Source organism: Pediculus humanus, genomic scaffold, assembly GCF_000006295.1.
Source record: "Pediculus humanus corporis 1103172107775 genomic scaffold, whole genome shotgun sequence".
Taxonomy (NCBI): Eukaryota; Metazoa; Arthropoda; class Insecta; order Psocodea; family Pediculidae; genus Pediculus; species Pediculus humanus.
Genome location: NW_002987371.1, coordinates 321,012 through 344,084, shown reverse-complemented (window position 1 = coordinate 344,084; position 23,073 = coordinate 321,012). Strand labels below are relative to the sequence as shown.

General features: G+C 27.3%; 5 protein-coding genes across 5 annotated transcripts; 1 reads left to right on the top strand and 4 right to left on the bottom strand.

The window, feature by feature from the left end:
* Positions 1-1,244: 1,244 nt before the first annotated feature.
* Phum_PHUM360480 (Double-stranded RNA-specific editase Adar, putative) lies at positions 1,245-4,825 on the bottom strand (the record flags this gene model as incomplete). Its single annotated transcript, XM_002427981.1, has 10 exons — positions 1,245-1,394; positions 1,509-1,702; positions 1,786-2,080; positions 2,188-2,335; positions 2,416-2,577; positions 2,666-2,875; positions 2,977-3,153; positions 3,324-3,529; positions 3,612-3,765; positions 4,512-4,825. The coding sequence occupies 10 exons, from the start codon at positions 4,823-4,825 to the stop codon at positions 1,245-1,247; spliced, it is 2,010 nt and encodes a 669-aa protein (XP_002428026.1).
* A 1,831-nt stretch (positions 4,826-6,656) lies between these two features.
* Phum_PHUM360470 (transcription initiation factor TFIID subunit, putative) lies at positions 6,657-8,275 on the bottom strand (the record flags this gene model as incomplete). The annotated part of the gene is made up of 5 exons (XM_002427980.1): positions 6,657-6,692; positions 6,816-7,303; positions 7,395-7,992; positions 8,078-8,132; positions 8,250-8,275. The coding sequence occupies 5 exons, from the start codon at positions 8,273-8,275 to the stop codon at positions 6,657-6,659; spliced, it is 1,203 nt and encodes a 400-aa protein (XP_002428025.1).
* Positions 8,276-8,764: 489 nt separating this feature from the next.
* Phum_PHUM360460 (uncharacterized protein) lies at positions 8,765-10,269 on the top strand (the record flags this gene model as incomplete). The annotated part of the gene is made up of 4 exons (XM_002427979.1): positions 8,765-9,052; positions 9,136-9,405; positions 9,484-9,699; positions 9,781-10,269. 4 exons carry the CDS (start codon positions 8,765-8,767, stop codon positions 10,267-10,269), a joined length of 1,263 nt encoding a protein of 420 aa, XP_002428024.1.
* Positions 10,270-10,840: 571 nt separating this feature from the next.
* Phum_PHUM360450 (kif-3, putative) lies at positions 10,841-13,620 on the bottom strand (the record flags this gene model as incomplete). The annotated part of the gene is made up of 10 exons (XM_002427978.1): positions 10,841-10,999; positions 11,091-11,216; positions 11,298-11,534; positions 11,606-11,786; positions 11,867-12,041; positions 12,124-12,307; positions 12,390-12,587; positions 12,673-12,812; positions 12,896-13,086; positions 13,172-13,620. The coding sequence occupies 10 exons, from the start codon at positions 13,618-13,620 to the stop codon at positions 10,841-10,843; spliced, it is 2,040 nt and encodes a 679-aa protein (XP_002428023.1).
* Positions 13,621-14,446: 826 nt separating this feature from the next.
* Positions 14,447-16,476, bottom strand: Phum_PHUM360440 (tetracycline-efflux transporter, putative; the record flags this gene model as incomplete). The annotated part of the gene is made up of 7 exons (XM_002427977.1): positions 14,447-14,541; positions 14,627-14,764; positions 14,847-15,100; positions 15,174-15,337; positions 15,408-15,590; positions 15,684-15,842; positions 16,051-16,476. 7 exons carry the CDS (start codon positions 16,474-16,476, stop codon positions 14,447-14,449), a joined length of 1,419 nt encoding a protein of 472 aa, XP_002428022.1.
* Between the last annotated feature and the right edge of the window lie 6,597 nt (positions 16,477-23,073).

Sequence of the window (23,073 nt, the reverse complement as noted above, 5' to 3'; positions counted from 1 at the left end):
AGTTACCTTTAAAGAACTAAACAACTACTCAAATGTTTTTTCAATCACTCAAATCACAGTAACAAACAAACAGTAGTAACAAGTAACAAACAAAACAAACTATTGATAATCACAACACATTTTCATTGAAACATTTGATTCATGATTCAATTGATAACATGATTTCTTTTTTTTTTTATAAATTTTTTACTTATTAATAACAATAAAAATAAAAGAAAATTTTTTTTTTTTTTTAAAAAAGTAATTTATTTTAATTATAATAAATTTTTTAATTAACAATTTTCTTTTTTTTTTTATACTTGATATTGGTTTCGATTAACCAAAGAAAAAAAATTAATTAATTAATCAATCGATCAAACCTGTGATATTAATATTATTTTTCCTTATCACAAATCATTTGTCTCTTTTTTTTTAATGATTTACAAAAAAAAAAAAAAATTATTATTTTTTTTTTTCCTATCGAAGGCACAAATATTGCAGTTGTTGTTGTTGTTGTTTTTTGTTTATTGTTGTGTCGCTTTTAAAACAATTTAAAATCTCACCACTACAAAATTATTATTATTATTATTATTATTATTATTATTATTATTTACTTTATGAATTATTAAATGAAAAATGAAAACTTTATTAAAAATAATTAATTAATTAATTACTAAAAAAAATAAAAACTTCCTTCGGCGGTGAACTTTTCTTTTATTGTCGATTATATGAAAACAAATCATCGGCGCCATAATCGAAAAACAACCAAAATTAAAATAATAACAAAAACAAAAGAACTTGATTTGTTGTTGTTGTTGTTGGTGTTACGGTTGCTGTTTGTATTATGCAAACGTTTGCACGAAATTATTTATTTATTTATTTATTTTATCTCTAAATGCGTCATTCAACTCGTGTGAAATTAAAAAAAAAAAAAAAAGAATTAAAACGTTTAATTCTAAACTATTCCCACGACGAATTTTCCCAAAATTTCTAATCATAATAATGATAATAATAATAATAATAATCTAAATAAAAAATGTCTTGCGTAAAAGCGTAAAAAAAAGGCCATTAAAAATCGTTTATCTGAAAAATAAAAACAAAAAATTTAAAAAAAAAAAAAAAAGATGGCGAGTGAAAAAAAAAGAATAATAATAATAAACTTACTTACTCGTACGGAATTTTTGTTTGTTTGTTTGTTTGTTTGTTTGTAATCGTTTGTTTGTTTCGTCTTCTTCTTCATCTCCTTTTTGACGATAATCCGCGGATTAACTTATCGAACCGTAAGACGAATTATAAATAATATGTTTCAAAAGTGAATCTTCGTCCCATTCGAATTGATCCACTTCCGGTGGTTTTTTCATCCATTCACCGAGTTTGGCTTTTGAAAAACCTTTCAACAATGCCATTTTTGCCGCCTGGGGGAGGGTGGAAGGGGAAGAGAATACAAAATTTAACAAACGTTAAAATTCCCGAACAATAAAAACCTTTTTTTTTTTTTTTTTGGGGGTAAATTCTTCCGGAAAACTCACCTGAAATCCCGTAGCTTTTTCCTTACACTTGTTATACATGAGTGGTTCGTTCGTCGCGTGTATATTCGTTATGGTCGGGATTTTTCCCAAAAGTCTTAAAAACCTATAAAATAATTTACATTTCGATATGCGGGAAATGTGATCCAAATCCGTTCTTCCCGTGATCGCATTCACGATTTCAGCCTCGGGTTCTCCTACGGATAGAAAAAAAATAACGATAACGACCGTCGCCGCCATTTGTAATTTACTCCTGATTCCACGACTCCAAAACACTCACCGTAATTCCAATTGATGCTAAACGAAGGAGATTTACCCACTTGTCTCGCTTCCGTATTTATAATGGCTCCCAATTTGGGTTTGTTCAAACGATATGGCGGTGTCAAATCGTAGATTTCGTTTTCTATTCTTCCGTACACGGCTCGATACAAATGACTCGGATGAAATAAACTCCCCAATATAATGCTGTCGAGATAAACGGGTTGTATGAAATTGGAAAGGAGAGCACCTTGAACACCGACCACGTTCCATTTGGCTAATTTGTCCGAACAAGACATCGTCAAAAGTCTTTCTCCCTTTTTGGAAAAAAAAAAAAAAAAAAAAATTTCAAAAAAACAAATAATCCCACCGTTTCGTTTTACTATTATTATTATTATTATTATTATTATCAATTTTTTTTTACCACCAAAACTCCATCCCACGTTTGTATGAGATCGCTCGAATTAACGGGAATCGTACCCTCGCCCCTTTCGATTTTAGTCCTGAGTTGTCCCCGAGCTTTCCTATTCGGATGTTTGTCGAATATGCAAACGTCATGAGGAGAAAACAACCTAAAACAAGAAAACTTTTATCTCGAAGGGAGAATCAAATGATTGGAAATTTCCAATCTGGAGAATGAAGAAAATCGTACCTGGAATCTCCGCATGGAGCCGATGTTATGTACAAATGAAATTTATATTTAGGATCAATTAAAAAACCCTTGTTGGGTGATTTTAAAAATATACTATTCCTTCCCGTATCATCTTTAACGTATTTTTCTAATTCGGAATAAAAATAATTACACAAACACCGCCTGAAAAAAAAGAAGAAAAAAGGAACATTCACATTTCACGTCTCAGGTATCAATATTTGTCATATTGGAAAAAAAAAAAGGATGAAACCTTGATATGATTTCCGCATGAGAATCATTTAAAACGGATCCGTTCGCGCTTATTCTATCACCGGAAATGCATTTCGTACCCGTCGAAACCGTTAAAACTTTACAACTTTCCAAATTGTAATCTTCGCTCATTACGATTCCGGCTAAAACTCTTCGTCGCGAATATGCCGGATTATTTTTTATCAATTCTCCAAATTTCTTATTTATCAACCTTGAATTGTAAAAAAAAAAAAAAAAAATTTTAATCGTAAGAAAACATGGACGTTATGAACGCCGCCATGACGTCATCGAGTTTTCAAAAACGAAACTCACGTAGCCACGTGATCTGCAAATATTTGCGGTACGCTTTCCATTTTGGCATCCAAACAAGCGAGTGGATTCATTTTAACGGGTGAATACGATGGTAAAAAAATATTGTAACAAGATAAAAGTGCCAATCTTGCTGCTGCTGCTTTACCCAATTTCTTACTTCCGCCTGTTGCTTCGAACCTTTTAAAAAAACAAATAATAATAATAATTATTACTCAACTGTTATTTCTTAATCACCGCCTTTGTCTCCGCGTACGTGACGATCGTTAACCGGAAGTTGTTAAAATAACCGACAAATTTTTTTTTTTTTTTTTTTAAATTACAAGATAAATAAACTTTTTTAAACTAACATTTTTCCATCGACCGTTAATTGTACTTTATATTTTGTATCCGAACTTCCATCGATTGATGAAACTTCATATTTAGCATCCGAACAAAGTTCATTTAATAACATTATTGGATTTTTTTCAACAACGTTTGTCGTGGCAGACATTTTAGAATTGACTACTAAATTATTATTATTACTTCCTTTATTATTTGAATTTATCGGTGCGTTCTGTAACGAGTGAAAAAAAAAAAATTTAATATTACAGTTAATAAATAAATATTATTATTAAAAAAATAAATAAATAATTTACATTGTTAGCGGTTAAATCGAAATTACTTATTTCCTTTGAAACTGTGTCACTTGTAAAATCTAATATTTCATTCGGATTATTATTATTATTACTACTATTCGTGTTATTTAACGAAGAAGAACTATCACCACCAACACCCGATTGTTGTATACCACTGAAACAAAAAAAAATTACTCTCTTATCAAATTTGAAAATTGTGCTTTATAATGTTTTTTTGTTGACTCATAAATTCAACTTTTTTGTTTCATTCATTCACTCACTCACTCAATCATTATGTAAACAAAAACATACAAAGAAATATAATAACTATAGTTATTATTATGATTTAGTTTTCTTTTCTACAAATCCTCATCCACATCTTCGATTTCATACATAACACCACCATGTCTCCTTCTTCGTTTTTGGTTATTGTTATTCGTAACACACTCTCACTCTAGAATTACAATTTTATATTTAAGCAATATAACTTAAACTAATAGCTAATCACTTAAATAATTAAAATCACAAACACTGAACTAGATTGAATGAATGATACCAAAAGATGATGAATGGATGAAGATCATCAGAAGAAGAACCGTTTCTTCAAGGGTTCCACTTCCTTTTATATGTTTCACTCATTGTTACTCGTAAAGACTCCAACAATGAGTATAATAAAAACACAAAGAAAAGACCTTCTAGAAGGTTCCCTTCTACTTTCTATTTTGATACCCATTGTTACTATTTTCAGTTATTTATAACATCTTTAAAAATAATTTTATAGATGTGTCTATTAGCGCTTTCACTTGAAAAATTTTCAACAACATTGATTTATTCTAACCTTACATTAAAGCAATTATGAATAAAATGATGTGGATGCATGAAATTCATTTTAAAAAATAAATATTTTACAAATGAACAAACCTTAATGCCGCTTCGGCTGCATTATGTTTAGCTAATTTTTTATTTTTTCCTCTACCAATATATCTAACACCATTTATATCGACTGTGGTTGTAAATATGGGTGAGTTTCCTGGTCCATTTTGAACTGAAAATTTATATTCTAATCCTCTGTACAATTCATTTAAAACACAAATTGCACTTTTTTGCATAAGAGAAGGTATGAATGTGAATGCCTTTTTAGCCTGTATATTATTTACAGGATCTGAATCGCATGTTCTTTTTCTACTGATAAGTGTGCTTTTTGAAACATTTTCTAACATGTCATCCCTTTGCATTTTGACTGGTATAACTGCCAAAAAAAAATTTTTATAATTACAATCATGATAAGTGGTGATAAATACTGAAAATAAATAAATTTTTTCATTCTGGATTTTTCTCAAAATGAAATTTCAATGTCAAGTTCGAAGGTTTTTGTAATAAAAAAATTTCTTAAAACCATCATTTGAAACAAGTGAGAATAATAAAAAAGTTATTAAAAAATGAATGAAAATTATCCTAATTTACTAATAAATTAACCTAATAAATAATATATGTAAATAAAAAATAAAAAATTGAATTTGAAATTAATATAAAGTCTTACAATCTTCTGTTGTGTTTCCTGTGTTATTTGATTCTATTGTTGGTATAAATTTTTGTAAATTACTATTGTTAAAATTTTGTTTTTTACCTGAAAATTTAAAAAGAAAATATATATATATTTATTGCAATGCTTTAACAAATTAACATTTATCTGTTTTAATCTATTGTAATAATTTAGGACTTAAATTTGGGACCCAAAAAACTTGGGGCAGAATGGTCGTTTAAAAATTTTGAATGTTATCTATTCCCAAAATTAAAACTTTAAAATTAAAAAAAAAAAAAAAAAACAGAAAAAAGTATTAAACGATAAAAATATTAACTAATTAGGTAAAAAAACATATGAAAGAATTAATACTTACATTGATAATTCTCTTGTACATCAGTATCAGTGCCATTAGTTTCTAAAATTCAAAATAAAAAATAAAATTAATTTACAAAAATTTATGTAATTTATATAAAAATAAATAATTTCCTTCGACAAAAAATTTACTTTTTTTTTTTTTAAATATTTAACAGAATTTAAAATTAAAACTTTGACATTAAATTTAAACGTGATGCTGAATATTAATTTAATGTGTAATTTATTGAATAACTTAAGACTAATAAAAAATTTTATTAAAATTGCTTTTTTTTTTTTTTTTTAACTTTAAAAATAAAATTTATTGTCTTTATAAAAAAATTTTATTAAAAAATGCAATCATTATAAGACTTTTTTAGGACTTTTTTAAGTGAGTGATTTTTAAATACTAAAAAAAAAAAAAAAAATGAAAAAAAAAGCCGATAAAGTTTTTAACTGAAAATATCAAAATAACCTTATTTAATTTATTTTAATAAAAACAAATTAATTATTAATTATTATTTACCCATTTTATGATATAATGTTTACGTTAAATATTTAAATAAAAATTATATTAAAAAGAAAACAGTTTTGAAATTAATTATTAACTCAGATCAATATAAACATATCTATATTAATCACAGCCTTCAAAATTAAAAAAAAAAAATCGTTGGTAACATGAAATCGTTTCGCGCGAAACATAACCTAAAAATAACAAAATATTTAAAAGAAAATTATTATTTTTAAATTGTTACTCATTCTCCTTTTTTTGAATATTTCAGTTGAATTCTATCTGAACATTCTTTTTAAAATTGTCTTGCATTTAAAAAATGTTTTATCAAAAATTTTTCAATTTGAAATGTTTTAAATCAGGTTTTTATCCTTTATAACTCTTTGCGCTTTTATAATAATTACACAAATATATATTTTTAGAAAAGTTAACTTATCGGGGAGGGGGGAAACTGTGAAAAACAGGTACAGTTAAAATCTCTTTTCTTTTTTTTTTTTATTTAAATTAAAACTTTATTGTTAAAATAATTTATGAAATAAACTTAATATTATTATTAATTCATGTCAAGTCCATATCAACAACATTTAATTTACACATACAGATGAAATTTTTCTTTTTTTGTTTATCGTTAAATAAAATCTTATTTTGACGAAATAAATGCATTTATTTGAAAATGGTGTTAATTTTTTTTGAGCAATTTTTTTAATTCCTCATACTGAAACAAAAAAATTGTTTATTTAAATCGATAAATATTATTATTAGCATAATAGGATGGTCATTGAAATTTTCACATGTGTCAAAGTACTTGATAACAAAAAAAAAAAAAAATCATAAATACCTCATGTTCTTTTTGTAACTGTTCAGTAAGAAGATTATCAATAATATCTTGCAGTCTTTGTCTCAGTGCCATATTTTCAATATTTCCTATTTCGGTTTCTTGTTGTTGCCTCCTTGTTTTGAGATCTGTTAATTCTTTTCCTAATGCTTCCATTCTTTCTTTGATTGCTTCTTTTGAACTTGAATCATCATTTTTATTATCCTCTTCATTTTTAAATTCAAAATTATCTGTTTTTATGTAATCCATAACATCATAATTATAATTATTTTGTTCATCTTTAATGTTTCTAGAATCTTTAAACATGTCTTTGCTAAATTCTGTGACAAATTGTTGATTATTGGCATTATTTTGTGCCAGACCCTGAGAAACTGTATCAGACAAACGACTATCATCAGCAGATAGCCTGCTTGTATCTTCTATTTCCATTATATTAATATTTGTTTCTTCTTCGCTATCGGAAACAGTGCTACCAAATATTTCTTGTTCGGCTGGAAAAAAAAAAATTTTTTTTAATGATAATTTTAAAGATTTCATAGAGTAAAAAAAAAAAAAAGAAAAAAAAAAATTGTTTTTCTGTACCTAAATCAACACTTTGTTTGGGTGGTTTTTCGTCAGGTTCCTGTTTGACATCCTTAGCCTGAGGTTCATTTGTTGTTTCCGTTTCTTCTTTAACAGCTGTTTTATTCTTTTCGTCTTCTTCATTAATAACTTCCCATTTAACATTAACAGCTTCATTATCGACCCTCAGCAACCTTTTTACTTCTTTCTCAATTTCTGGAGCTTCCACATACTTTTTTTTCAGCGTTTTTCTAAACCTTCTCTTCCTGACATTTTTCATAGGGGGAGTTAACCCGTGAGGATATAAATATTTTTTTTCAACTCTATTTGGGTCTTTTTTTTTAGCTTTGCTATTAACTTCATCATCTGTAGTCGTTTGATCATCATCTTCTTTGCATAAAAGCATTTGACATATATCGGCAGTCTTGTAAAATGTTTTATTATCAATAGTTTTTAACGATTCTATTATTGTAGGATAATCGACAACTTTTGCATGTAGCAACATGTGATCTAATCTAACTTCACCAGTTCTCATATCATTTTCAATTGTTATACTTAATCTATCTTTTAAATTATTAGCACCGCTTTGAATAAGTTCTCTCAATATTTTTGCCGGCTCCTAGTCGAACAATATAACATTTTATAATTATAATAATAAATAAAATAATCTGCAGACTTTCTTAATTACTTAAATACAAACTTACAGGAGGTAATCTAAGAATGAATTGACTTTCTAATTCTGGAGGTGCTTCTCCTTCTCTTTTAGGATCATTAGATCGATTCATATTAATTAAAGTTAACTAAAATTAAAATATTATTAATAAATTTAATCCCGAGAAATAAGGTTTTAAAAAAAAGCATTTTATTAATACCTACGAACGATTTGATATAAATAAATGCATTAAATTATTATCAAAAAACTCGATTTAAAAAAAAACATCGAAACCGTTAAAATAAATTATTATTATTATTATTTATAAAAATCAATAAAATTTTATTTATTTAAATATTTATTAAAGGTAGTATACATTAATTAAATTAAACAATTAAACAAATTAAACTTTATAAAATAATTTTTTATTTATTCGTAATCCCAACTGATTTCATAATTCACGACGGAGACATTTTTTTTTTTTTTTTTTTTGAAAATTTAAGTTGGCCAACCTGTACGTAACGTGTATTAAGATAAAAAAAATATTTATATTTAATGTGACGGGTAAAATATGATAATTTAAGGTATTTTTTTTTACAATTTTTTTAGGTACGAAATGGATGTTATCAATAATAAAACGTTAAATACTCAAAAGACATTTTTTTATTCGAATAAATAAAATGTTATTATTTAATTACACATAAATTACTTAATTTTAATATATATATAAATAATTACAATGTGGAAGTGTGCATCTAAATGCGTAATAGCAACCTTTAATAAAAATTTCTCATTTCGTGGTAATAATAATAATAATATTATCCTACCTAATAAATTATCCGATGATAATAAACAATGTTCCCTATTGAAATTCACTCCCATAATCATCGAAAGGTTCAATAGATATTACGGTTGGTATAAATGTGGTAAATATTCAAAGGGAAATAAAGGAAAACACGGTCCGAAAGAAAAAAAGAAAACATTTTTAGGAAATTTTGATAATAACGTATTCGACGCTTTAACTTGGGTACGTTTTCTCATTATTATTATTATTGTAAACATTTTCGAATGATCGACATTGTTTTAATCTTTTTCTTTTCTGTCTTTTAGAGCAGCGTTTTTGCTTTGGGTTATTATTTTTTACAACCGTTTAAAAAAAAATCATTAACAAATGGTCTTACTAATTATTCATTCGATAATGATTACAATGATTCTTCTCTATCCGGATACAAAGCAACACTTCATCATTTGATTTTTTCATCAATTCAACTCAAACCATTCAATTATGTTTTACCTGAACTTGATAATTCCGATAGGTTAACAATTGATAATGATAATAAATCGAATAAAAAAAATAAATTTTCACATGATAAAAAACAAGTAAGTGTCTTTTTTTATGATCCGATTTGATTCTTATTATTATTGATTATTCAAGGTCAATGATATTGTTATTTTTAGTCAACTGGTGAGGATTTGAACGTTTTGGAAAAAGCTCATCGAAAAGTTATCGGAACTATAAACAATTGGTTGGGTTTACAACACATGGAATGTGGTAACTTTAAACAAGCTCTGGAATTTTTCATACAATCTGCAGATGAAGAAAATCCATCCGGAACGTTCAATTTGGGAATATGTCACGAAAGGGGTTTGGGTACTAGTCAAAATTATAAAAAAGTAATTTGATTCGTTACATCGATTAATCCCATCATATTAAACTCTCAAAAATTAAACTCTGACGTCATTTTCTTCTTTTAGGCAGCTTCTCTGTATCAGAGAGCGACTGATCTCGGTCATGCTTCCGCCATGTATAATTTAGGCGTATTTTACGCTCGTGGTTTGGGTGGATTCGAACCTGACGTGGATCGTGCGAGACAACTTTTCAAATCTGCTGCACGATTGGGTCAAAAAGAAGCCGTTAAAGCTTTAATACTAGAAAAAGAATCAATACAAAAATCAAACGATGATGGTGCTAACGATGATGCTAATGATAACGATTCGAAATCCGTTAAGGATGAAAATCTACAATCACATTTCCGGTTTCCCTCATCTAACTCTACCGGAAATCCTCTCAATTCGACCGTTGAAAATCTTTTGACTGATTTAAATGTAAAAACCGAAGAAAGGGAAAATTCATTTGTTTGCCGCCATGATGAATTCACGTCGGATTCGTCGTCTTACGACAACAACGACAGCGGAATATTAGATTTGTCCCCTCAATCCGAACCTGAATCTTTATTCGTTTGAAAAATCCTCAACCTCGTTGAACCTACAGTGATTGTTTGTCATATTATATTTGTTTACATACATAAATTATTATTTTTATGCCGTGACTAGAACACATAATATGTATATTAAATATCATCATTAATTTTTATACAATTAATAAAAAATCGTTTAAATTGTGAAAAGATTTTTGGTTTTTTTTTTTTTTTTTCATTCGACGTTTAAGCTAATAACGAAAAAAATTATTGCACTTGATAAAATTTTAGTAAGCGATTAGGCAAAAGACTAGGTCGATAGGAAAAACGGTAACTACTACTACTACTACTACTAAATCACCGCCCTCTCCAAGAAAAAGCGTAAAAAAAAAATAAATATCGATATATCGATCGATTCATCGATTGACGAGATGAAAAGAATTACAAATTCTTACCGTTTCTCTTATTAATTTAAAAAAACAATTTTCCATTCCAGAAAAATCGACAGTTTTTCTTCTTCTTTGGTTTGTTAAATAATAATAATAATAATAAGTGTTAAATATTTACCCTGCGTAAAAAGCTGACGACTAACTAATTCATCAAATGGCGGATTTTCATCATTTTATGGCGGGTCTCAAAGATTTCGGTCTCGGTACAGCCGAAAATGGTCTCGCTATTGTGTGACACGTTTTCGGTCTCCTTATCTGTTTAGCAGAATTAAATATGTGTTCGGAATTGTAGGAAAGGTAAACGTGTGATAAATCCGGTTGATGAGACTGTAAAAGAAAAGAAGAAACAAAAAAAGGATGAATTCTCTTCCAGACTTCTTCCTGTTTGTCTTTCCTATTAATATTTTTCACCTCTCACCTCGTGACCGTGAATGGACGTTGTAAGAGCCTGTTGTTTTTTCATATTGTTTCCGGTATATGCGATACATTTCAATTGCCATTCTCCGATATCTTCGTTCCATTGTACGTATCTCTCTATCATGGCCTATGGGGAAAATAAAATAAAATTTTCCAATTTGTTTCTTTCTATCTTTATCTCTCTCTCTCTCGGTAAAATTCATATTACTTGATATTCCAACGGTATATAACTGTTCAATATCAAATCGTGTAATTGTATTTCTCTATTTAATGCTCTTATGCCATCCCATAAACCTTCTTTTTCCCTTTGATGTTCCTGATTCAAATCGTTACACTCGGCTTTGACCAACATCAACATTTGACTTATTTTTTTCAACTTTTTCGTTTTTCCAGATGCTTCTTCTTGTAGTGACGAATACCTTTCTTCAATGTCGATTCTTTCAGCCTGTGAAATAATTTCAGAATCAAAATATAAAATTTTCAATGGCGGACAAAAAATTTTCTTGACATTTTTACTTCTTTTTCTTGCAATGCTTGTTTCAATTGCGCTTCTTCTTTTCGACGTTGTTCGAGTTCGTTAGCAGACGTTTCCAACAATTTCTCTTGTGCTTCTGCTTTTTCCAATAAATTTTCACCGCCCAACAATACTTTCTTTTCTAAACTTTCTAATTTTTCTTTTAAATTGCTTTTCAATTGCCTTTTTTCCGCGTAAAAAAGAAAATTAATAATAATAATAATAAGAGAAAAAAATCATTTTCCATCGAGTTCGAAACTCACTGTGCTTTTAATATTTCTAATTTTTTCTTTTCCACCAACGCTTGTCGTTTTTCATTTTCCATTTCTTTTTTCTTCTGCTTTTCCGAATCTTCTTTTTCTGCTTTTTCATCTTGCGTTCCATCGCTGCCATCATCGTCATCGACTTCTTCCTCTTCTTCTGAACCGCTAGATATGGCTAGCAAGAGGACAAACACAATTATTTACATAAACATAATTAATACGGTAAAAACAACCATTTTGTTTGTTTGTTTGTTTACCATCGTCGCAACCTTCCAATTTTTTTTTCAATTCTTCTATTTCGTTTTGAAATTGTCGTAGTAGAGCATCTTTAGGATCTTCGTTAATTTTCGCACGATTCTTAATACTTTTTGCTCTCGTCGCATACCTCAGAGTACTTATAGTTTCGTCGTAATTATAATTAGCCGGACCGATATTTGCACACTGTTACGTAATAATTTTCATTATTATTATTATCATTAAAGAAAAAGGGGGAAGGGGGAAAAAAAAACAATGTAAAACAAACCATGACGGTTTTTGAATTTCCACCAAGTGAATCTTGCAAAAGTCTTGTCAATTTAGAATTCCTATATGGAATGTGTGTGCTTTTACCATCTACTAAAGCTGATATCACATTACCAAGTGTCGACAATGATAAATTTATTTTAGTCGCTTCTTTAAGTCTTATACCGACTGAACCGGTTTTACTTTGCCTTTCTGAACCCTAGGAAAATAATTACTCAACATGTTAATCATTCTATCATTATTATTATTATTATTCTGTGCATAAACAAATGAATATGACTTACAGCAAGATCGACTAAATGTAATTTTCCCATTTTTAAATGTGTGCAACCATCGCCATCATCTTTACTCGATTCTACGGTGATTGTAAAAATTGCATGAGATCTAGAACTTTCCTTATTCATAGCAGTCGATCCGATGATTCCTGAAAAATTAAATTTTTTTTAAAATGTACCACAGGAAAAAACGGGAAAAAAATATTAATAATAATAATAATAATAAACTAACTGTTTTTACTCCCCAAATCCATAATCGATTCCATATCGTCTGCATTATTAACAACATAACTTGATAAATCTTTAACATAAACACCTATATCAGGTCTTTCTTTAACTTCGAGACAATTATTAACATCTTTTATTAACAAATCTCTAACTTCTTCATTATATATTTCCAAATAAGATACCCTAACTAAAAACCTTAAAATTAATAATAATTAATAATATTAATTAAATCAGTCATCAGGTTTAGTGTAAAATCTCAAAGAGAAAAAATCATTCTTACTTCATATTATCTTCTGCTTTGGCTATAAAACCAAATATGTGTGCAAACGAATTTGGAATGATACCTCTTAATTCTGGTTTCGAATTGATTCCTTCCATCGTGTACGTTTTACCGGTACCCGTTTGTCCGTATGCAAATATTGTACCATTATAACCCGCGAGTACTTTTTCAACTATCGGTCGTGCCGTTTCGTTATAAACTTCGACTTGCGTTGATTCCGTACCGAAAACGGCATCGAATGTAAATACTTTTGGTAATTCTTCGGTTGTAGATTTTGGATTTGTTACCGATACCGTATTGCTTACTCTGTCAGCTTTGACTATTTCCCGATAACCAGAAGTCACTTCGAATTCATTCAATGGTCGAACTCTTAAAACGACTTTAACATTTTCTATTTCGCATCCTTCGCGACATTTTGAATCTCCCCTCTCGATTCCATCATTTCCCATTTCTTCTCTTTTAACATCCATTAAAATTAAAATTAAATTTTTTTTAAAAATATTAATAATAATAATAATAATAATAATACTCTACGTCAAAAAATAATAATAATAATAATAATAATTTTTGAATAAAGTTGGCAATAACTCTGTTATCAAATGAACAACAGTAATTGCCAACTTAATTTTTTTTTAAATATAAACAAACAAATCGTTACGATCGTAATATTATTCTTATCAATTGATGATAATAATATTGATAATAATAATGATAATAAATACGTAATACTTGTTTTTTTTTAATTTAAAAAAAAAAATGCAGTTTTATTCACATAAAAAAAACCTACATCATTACAAAAAAAATGATAATAATAATAATAAAAGATACATCGTCGACAATATAATCAATCCGCGTATAATAAGTTATTAAAAATAAATCGTTATATAAAAATATATATTATAAAATACATTCGTAAAAATATTTTTTATAATAATAATAATAAATATTTAAAAAAATACTAGTGGAGTGTCAAATGCAGATATGAATGTAAATAAATATATAAATTTTAATGTTAATAGAAAAAAAAATATCGATTACGAATTTTCTTTTTCTCTTTTTTTTGAACCGAGAAAACGTTTTAAAAAACGTTGTAAATGCATTTAATTATTATAACGAGAGTATTTAATTGAAAAAAATTTTAAAAAAATTATTAATGAAGATTAAACCAAGAGTAAAATGAATACTGAACTTTTTTTTATACATGTAAAAATATCACAGTAGAGTATATCCATTTTCTTTTCTCCCCCGCCTCCCCTCTGCCTCCCTCTTTAAATCTCACGAGATTTGACTCCTATAGAGAGAAAACCACGGCCATATTAATACTACGGCTCCTGTCAAATAAGTCACGGATGATCCGACGCTCCAAAATGCTATAAGAAACAAAATAAAATGACGTCATAGTAGGTAAAAAAAAAAAAAAAAGGTTAAAGTTTAAAAAAAAAATAGAATGATAACCTGTTGATGCTAAAATTGGTCCGATGGCTCTTGCTAAAGCACCCAACGATCGAAATATTCCTAAAATTGTACCTTTTTGATCTTCCGGACCAAATTTTGAAGCTAATGTTGTCATGCAAGAAACGACCATTGCGGTGGCTACACAAAACCAAAAACAAATCCAATAAATTTGTTTTTCGAAAAAAAAAAAAAAATGGCAGTTCATAATTAAAACGCTTACATATAGCAAAAAATAATAAACCCAATATGAGTAAATTCGACGTCGTCGCTAATCCGATTAAAACAAATGAAGGTATTATGAGTAAAAGTCCGAGTGTTGCCACGGGTTTTATTTTATCATGTGGTAATTTTCTAACCCATGAACTTTGTAAAATTGCCATAATCAATCCGATACCGAAAAACATCCAACCCTGTTCCATGGATGTGTATTGAAAAGTGTGATGAGTGAGAAACGTCAAAGTAAATTCTAATCCGCTGTAAAAAACAATTAATGATGACGTCAAACATTCGAAACATTAAATTCAGGTTAAATATCGAATAGAGATACCTGTACACGAGAAGGTACACGAAATAAATAAATCCTAAATTTTGTAGCGAATTCAAATCTTTTTTATTTATGTTTTTAACCGCTCGAAATTGAAAAATATCTTTAAAATTTATATAAGCCGTTGCTTGACTTAAACTTTTGGCAACGGATTTTGCACGTTTTTCCTACAAAAAATTTCATTTACGACAAGAAAATTTAAATAAATAAATTACCTCATATAAAATTATTAATTACCTTGGGTAAACTTTCTTTGAAGTAAAAAATAACAAATAAAAAATCAGCAAAACTTAATAGAAATGCAAATATAGCTGGAAAAACAAACCAATTTCCATGTTGACTGTGTGACCATTTGGCAAACAATGCACCGATTACAGGACCGATAATAAAACCGATGGAAAATGCAATTCCGATCAAAGCCTAACAAAATAAACATTTAAAAACAAAACCTTTGCAATAATCCATCGATAATAATAATGCACTCATAATAAAAGTAAATATATATGTATATACCATTCCTTTTCCTCTTGATGCTATCGATGATACATCGGCTATGATTGCCATAGACAGACTAACATTTCCTTTACTGATTCCACCAATTATTCTAGCAAGTATAAATATTGAGAAAGTTTTCGACAAGGCCCACAATATATATGAAAAACAAATTCCTCCCTGAACACAATCGAAAACAAAATTATTATTATTATTTTCCTTAATATTATGAAACGATTGCAATGCACTCGTTTCGACTCATAAAATATCTAGGTTATGTTATTAAAACTGTAAAATTGAGTCAACCTTAACGATGATTACCATTAATTAAATTCGTTTACTTTATCAAACGATTGCAAACTTTGAAAAATAGCGATTAAATATTTACCAGACATATTAGAAGAATCGGTTTCCTTCCGTAAACATCAGATAGTCCTCCGATTAATGGCGATACCAAAAATTGTAAAAATGAAAACATTGAACCCAAAAAACCGCCAAAGAGCACAGAATTGAATCTTTCTGGAGCTTGTAAAACTTGTTGAAAATATTTTATGCTTGATTCGAACCATTTGTAACAACCGTTTGGATCATCGTTAATCTTGTAATGATCTAGTAAAGATGGTAAAAGTGGTAAAATCATTGTAAATGCGAGTAAATCCATTAGTAAAGAACAAAAAACGATGAATATAGTTTTGTTCGTTTTATCAAAGATTAATTTGTTTTTTTTATTAACATTATCATCTTTCATCACAGATTTATTTTTCCTCATGTTGTTGTTCATTTCTTTATGTACAGGTTTTTTACTGATTGCCATTTCGAATAAAAAAATTAATCACAGGTACTTAATTCTTCTTTTAGGTATCTCTAAATGAAAAACATTATTTTTTATTTAATTTTTGTTTCAAATTGTCAATGTGACACGTAGAGAGAGAAAAAACAACTTACCCTGCAACAAAAGTTACATAATTATGTTTGTGTTTGTGTTTGTTTGTTGCTTCCAACTCCTGTTGAAAATTTTTTTGTATAAACAAAATGATTTTACGATTTTTTTTTTAAACTGAAAATAAATTAAATAATAAAAAAAAAAATTTTTTTTTTATTTAAAAATATCTATTAACGTCAAGTTCAAAGTCAAACAATTGACTGTAAAAAAAAAAAAAAAAAAAAAGAAAAGAAAGTGAAAATTATAAAAATTTCACTTTCACTTTCGATTTAATGTTTGTTTCCATTTTAAAAATCAAGTGTTGCCAACTTTACCCCGTTGTTGTACTAGCATAGCGATTAAAAACGGTTATTAAAATAATAATCGACGACAAATTTAATAAAATTTTTAATCCTTTTTTACAGGATTCGTTTTCGAATGAAATAGGATTTTTTTTTTTTTTAAATCGAATTCCGACAGGGAAAAACCGTTTTGAATCGACATTGTGTTGTTTTCCCCCCCGTTATATTGGCAACATCAATTACGGTTATAAAAATCGCGTTTCGGATAATAAATCATCAATTAACATTTTAAAAAAATCGAGTGTGTGTGTGTGTGTGTGTGTGTGTGTGTACATTTTAAATTATTTTCAATGGGGGGTCACCCACGTAATTGTCTTAATCAAGTTGTTTGTAACTTAAACATTTAATTGTTTTTTATTAAAATTATTTATACGAGATTAAAAAAATGTCGTCGCGTCTATGTGATCGTTTTTTAATAAGAATTAAAAATCTCACGACAATTAAGTTTTTTTTTTTTTTTTTTAATCCGTAAACAAAATCCTCGTGGATTTCGGCTGCATATATTTGTATAATAATTTAATCCTTTTTCGGTTTTTGCATTACAATTAATCAATAATAACAACAACAACGCCGCGTAAAACCCGAACGATCGTGATTTTAATTGTAAGAAAACAAACATCACCGATAAGCTAAAAATATGCGACCCATGTTTTCTTATGAGAAAAGTTTGAAAATTTCGTTCGTTCTTGACCGTTGCAAAAAAAAAAAAAATGGCGGATTTTAAAAATGAGACAATAAAAAAAAAAAAAAAAAAAAATTAAAATAAAGTCATTAAAAAAACCGAACCGAACGAAACTATACGGATGATGATGATGATGATGATGATGATGATGATGATGATAATGTTGATGATGATGATGATGATGATAAAAGAAGCTCGTAAATTAATTGATGTCTTTAATGGACTGACTCATTGAATACCATTTAAACTTGGCAATCGGCATCGTTAATCTACCACACATATAAAACTGGTTCCAACAATTCAAACATATTTTTTTTTTCTTTTTAATTTCGCCCCCTACTCTCCTGTCTTCTACCCTCCTTCCCCTCCCTTCTCTCTCTCTCTTTCTATTAATAATAATAATAAAAATTTTAAAAGCTTTAAAACAAAACCTTTGACTTTTACTTTTTTTTTTTTTTTTTTTTTTTTTAATAACAAAAACAATAATAATAATAATAATAATAATAATAATGATTTAAAACACTTAAAATTTTTGTTTTGGTTTTCGTATTAACGAATCGAAAACGACTAAACTCCCAAAAGAAAGAGAAACATCTGGAACAATCTTTCTCTCTCTCTCTCTCACTCAATACAATCGGTAACATAATGACAGTCATTAACCCGAGTTGACGTCCCTAACCCGAATTCTTTTTTCGATTCAAACGGCTTTCACTCCATTATTATTATTATTATTAATAATAATCGAACGTCGTTCTAGAATCACAATCGAAAAAAGAGGGAAAATTAACGACGGTTAGTTAATAAATAGTAATTTTTAATTAAATAAAAATTTTTACTAATGACACGACGCCAATTTTACGTAAAAAAAAAAAAAAAAAAACGCTGTTGGCGGTCGTCGTTTGTTTTGTTTTTTCCGACGTGTAAGCAACCATTTTGTTTTGTTTTGTTTTTTTTTTTTTTTTTTCACGCGACCGTGTCAGAAGAAAATGTAGAAAAGAAAGTCATTATTATTATTATTTACAAGACCGCATCCCATAAAATTTCATTTTAACGAGAAAAAACAAATTCATTCATTTTATTTTATTTTATTGTACGAATGGAAAACAAGCAGAAGATAAATAATTAATTATGCTAATTAGTAGTACGATCGTAAACAAAGCGACACCGTGTCCCCAATAATAATAATAATAATAATAATAATAATAATAATAATAATAATAATAATAATAATAATAATAATAATAATAATAATAATAATAATAATTAAACGGTTAAAAAAAAAAACAAAACTTTATTGTTGATAAATTTACCGTTTCGTTATTTATTAAAAAAAAAAAAAAAAAAAAAAAATGGAATTTCCATTACGACGACAACCGGAAATCGATCGTGTCCGGTCCCAAAGTAAAAATCCCCCCCTATAAATCCCCCTCCCTCTTCTCCTCTCCCCTACCCCTCCGAATTATTATTTATCCGGCATAAAACCTGGAACGGATGTTTTTAAAAGATTCCGACGACAAGTACAAGGCAAAAAAAAAACTCGTCGGTAATAAAATTTAAGATAATGATAATAATAATGATAACGAAGATGACGACGACGATGATAATGATGATTACGATGATGATGATGATGATGATAAAGTTCGACTTATTTTTTTTTTAAATAACCAATTAATTTGTAACATTTAATAAATAAAAAAAAAAAAATTTAATAATAATAATAATTTAATAAAAATCCGATTATAATTTATTAACATATTTTAATAATAATAATAATAATACTCTTATTAAAATAAAACAAGTTAAATAAAAATTATTATTTTATTTTATTTTATTACGTATTAACTACTTGTGTGCGGTCTGTGAAATTTACTTATTAACTTGTTTCCCCCCTCCTTTTCCCCCCTTCCCCTCCCACCCGATTCAAATCTTATTTATATATGCGTTTCTCATACTTTAATAACTTATTTATTTATAACAAATAATAATCGTTCGTTCGTTACATTATCGTAATAATAATAATAATACACGAAATCAAATTACATAAAATTAATTTCTCCCCCCCCCCCCCCATTTGGCAGCAAAAAATTTGTTTTTTTTTTTTTTTTTTGTTAAAGGAGAAATAAAAACACCGAATTTATTAATAATAATAATAATAATAATAATAATAATAATAATGATAATAATAATGATAATGATAATAATGATAATGATAATGATAATAATAATAATAATTTCAAGATCCAGTTTTAAGTTAGTGACAATTGTATTTCGACGACGTTAAATGATGAATTAGTTTTTTTTATTATTATTATTACACATAAGTTAAATATGTAAAAATTTAACCCGAGGTAAAATCAACTTTCACCGAGTAATATATATATACATATATATTTATTACAAAAGTTTTAAAGTTTTGCAACGGTAGAAATAAATAAATATATTGATCGAATATCGATTTATTTATTTGTAATATCGATCGGGTTTAAAAAAAGAAACAAAATTTAAATTATTTAACGGATGCAGACGAATGGACCACACACACACACAATCACATAGAGTGTAATTAATTAATAATGATAATAATGATAATAAAGGTAAATTAGTTATTTTTACTCTATGACAACAACAACAACAACAACAATAGACAAAAGGTCAATTTTCGATCGTTTTTTGTATTTTAATTGGATCCAATTTAATTTAATTTAATATCAATTATTTTTAAATTCATTGATTTTTTCCATAGTAAATATATATATATATAAAACTTGGATCGTTTATTATTAACCATAAAAAAAAAAAAACGACGACGACGACGATGATGATGATGATGATGATGATGATAATGATAGTTTTTTTACATTTGATTGTCGTTTATCGTATTGTAATAGGTATTTTAACAGAGAGAGAGAGAGAGAGAGAGAAAATCTGATTTACGATTCTTTTTTTTTATACATTTTCCCATTCGAATTAATTACGTGTGACGTAAATAAGGATAGGCAATAGTTAATAAGCGAGTGTATTTCTTTTGCAGTATCATAAATTTGAAGGCGTAAAAAATACAATAAATAATAATAACACGTTTAAATTAATAATAATAATAGTAATCAATCAATCAATCAAACCCAATCGATTAATGACGCGTTTAAGTAAATTTTAATAATAATAATAATAATAATAATAATAATAATACAGTTTTACGTTAAAATTTTATAAATATCACACACACACACACACACACTACTAAAAAATTTAAATATATAGAAAGATCTGGAAAAAAAACAATTAACACTCCACACGCACGCACGACACGCATGATGATGATGATGATGATGATGATGGTGGTGATGGTGATGATGATAATGATAATCACACATATACGAAATAATATTAACCTTAGGTTGAAATATATCATTTGGTTTTTCGATCCATTAATCTGTCATAGAAAGAAAAAGGTTCGTTAAATGTTAGACAGATGAAACCTCGCCCCCTCCTCACCCCCACCTCCTCCCCTCCTCCTCGAACTTCATCCTCAATAATTAAACGCAATTAACAGAAAAAAAAAAAAAAAAAAATTTATTTTTTAAATAGCAGAAGATAAACGTGGGCGTCATTTTAAAATAAATTAATCAATCGATATCGAGAACCCTCCAAAAAATATTAATTGATTACCCAATCGATTAAAAAAAAAAAAATTGCAAACAAACAAACAAACTCCAAATATTAAAATAATAATAATAATAGGTACGTTAGGTAACGTAGAATAATATTTGGAAAAATTTTTTAAACGATTAATCATAATTAAAAAAAAAAAAAAAAATTAATTAAAAAATAATTAAAAACTAAATAACTACAGTTAGTTTAAAAAAACTCGTCTTACACACGCAAATTATATTAGGAAAAAAAAAAAAAACTCGTTTCATTTCCGGTACGTAACATAAAAATTATTATTATTATTATTATTATTATTAATTAGTCGTTTGATTTTTTTTTTTTTTAATAATAATTTCGATTGATTTTTTTTTTTTTTTTTTTAAATTAAACAAATTGAATTAATTTTAAATAATGACGTTGTATTAAAAAAAATTACAACGAGTAAATATCGCGTAATAAATTCAACGATTTAGGTTGTTGTTGTTGTTGTTATTACTCGAAGCAAATAATTTTTTTGAACTGGATAAAAAAAAAAAAAGAATTAAAGTTTTAAGGGGTTGTTGTTGTTGTTGTTGCTTTTAAAAAAATTAATTTTTTTTTTTTTTACGTAATAGGCTTTAACAAACGTCCGTCGTTGTCGTCATCGTCGTCGCCATTTTGAAAATTTATTAATAATCGGTTTTAATAAATAAAAGAAAAATGGCCGAAATTCAAAATCAAATCCCGCGTAAATTTAAAAATTATTATTATTATTATTATTATTATGTTTTTTAGCTCATTATGCGATTATTTCATTTATTTATTTATTTATTTAATAATAAAAACAATTATTGTAAATAGAGTCAGCGGGAATTACGCTGTTTACAACAATTTTTTATTTTTTAACGGCCGAACGATGAGACGTGTTATGACGTCATCGATTCGGGGCGCCACGTGTTGTAAATTTTAAATTTTTTTTTTTTTGCATTTCAGGTTTTTTTTTTTGTTTAAAAATGAATAAAACACGTGTTTAACAAATTCGAAATAAGTTAATAATAATAATAATAATAAGGTTATTAATTATCTATCGTCGTTTAGAAAAAAAAAAAATTATTTATTTTTCTATTGTTTTCGAGAACCGTGATATTATTAACAACAAAAATCCGCCATTTTGAATAAATAAAAACTTTTCCTGTTTTTTTTTTGTCTTCTGCTTTAACTAAAAAATTTTTTTTTGGTATTTAATTGCCCGACTCGTGGAAGGTGACATTTTATATTTATTGTAATAATAATAATTATTATTATTAATTTTTTTTTTCATCGTCATTAACATTTCAATTATTATTATTATTATTATTATTATTATTATTATTATTATTATTATTATTATTATTATTATTATTATTATTATTATTTTAACGTACACCTAACTTTTAATTAGTCTTTCTTTTTTTTTTCGTCACAAACTTTTTTTAAAACTTTTTTTTTTTTTAAATTTTAATTACGTAATGGCTTTTATTTATCCCCCCGTCCGACCCCCACCCGCACCCCCGCTTTTTTTCTCCTCGAGTTATTTTTTAAATTTTGTTTTTTCCATTTCAATGATGATAATAATAATAATAACACTTGAATTTGTTTTGTTTTCCCATTTCATCGTATATAATAATAAAAGAATCAATTTTAATACTGGAAATGATGAAAAATCAAAATTCCTACCTAAAATCACATTTCCATACTCCCCACCCCTCGATTTAAGCCCCCCCCTTCCCGCCCCATCGAATCGTAACGGGGAGGGGGCTTTAAAAAAAAAAAAAA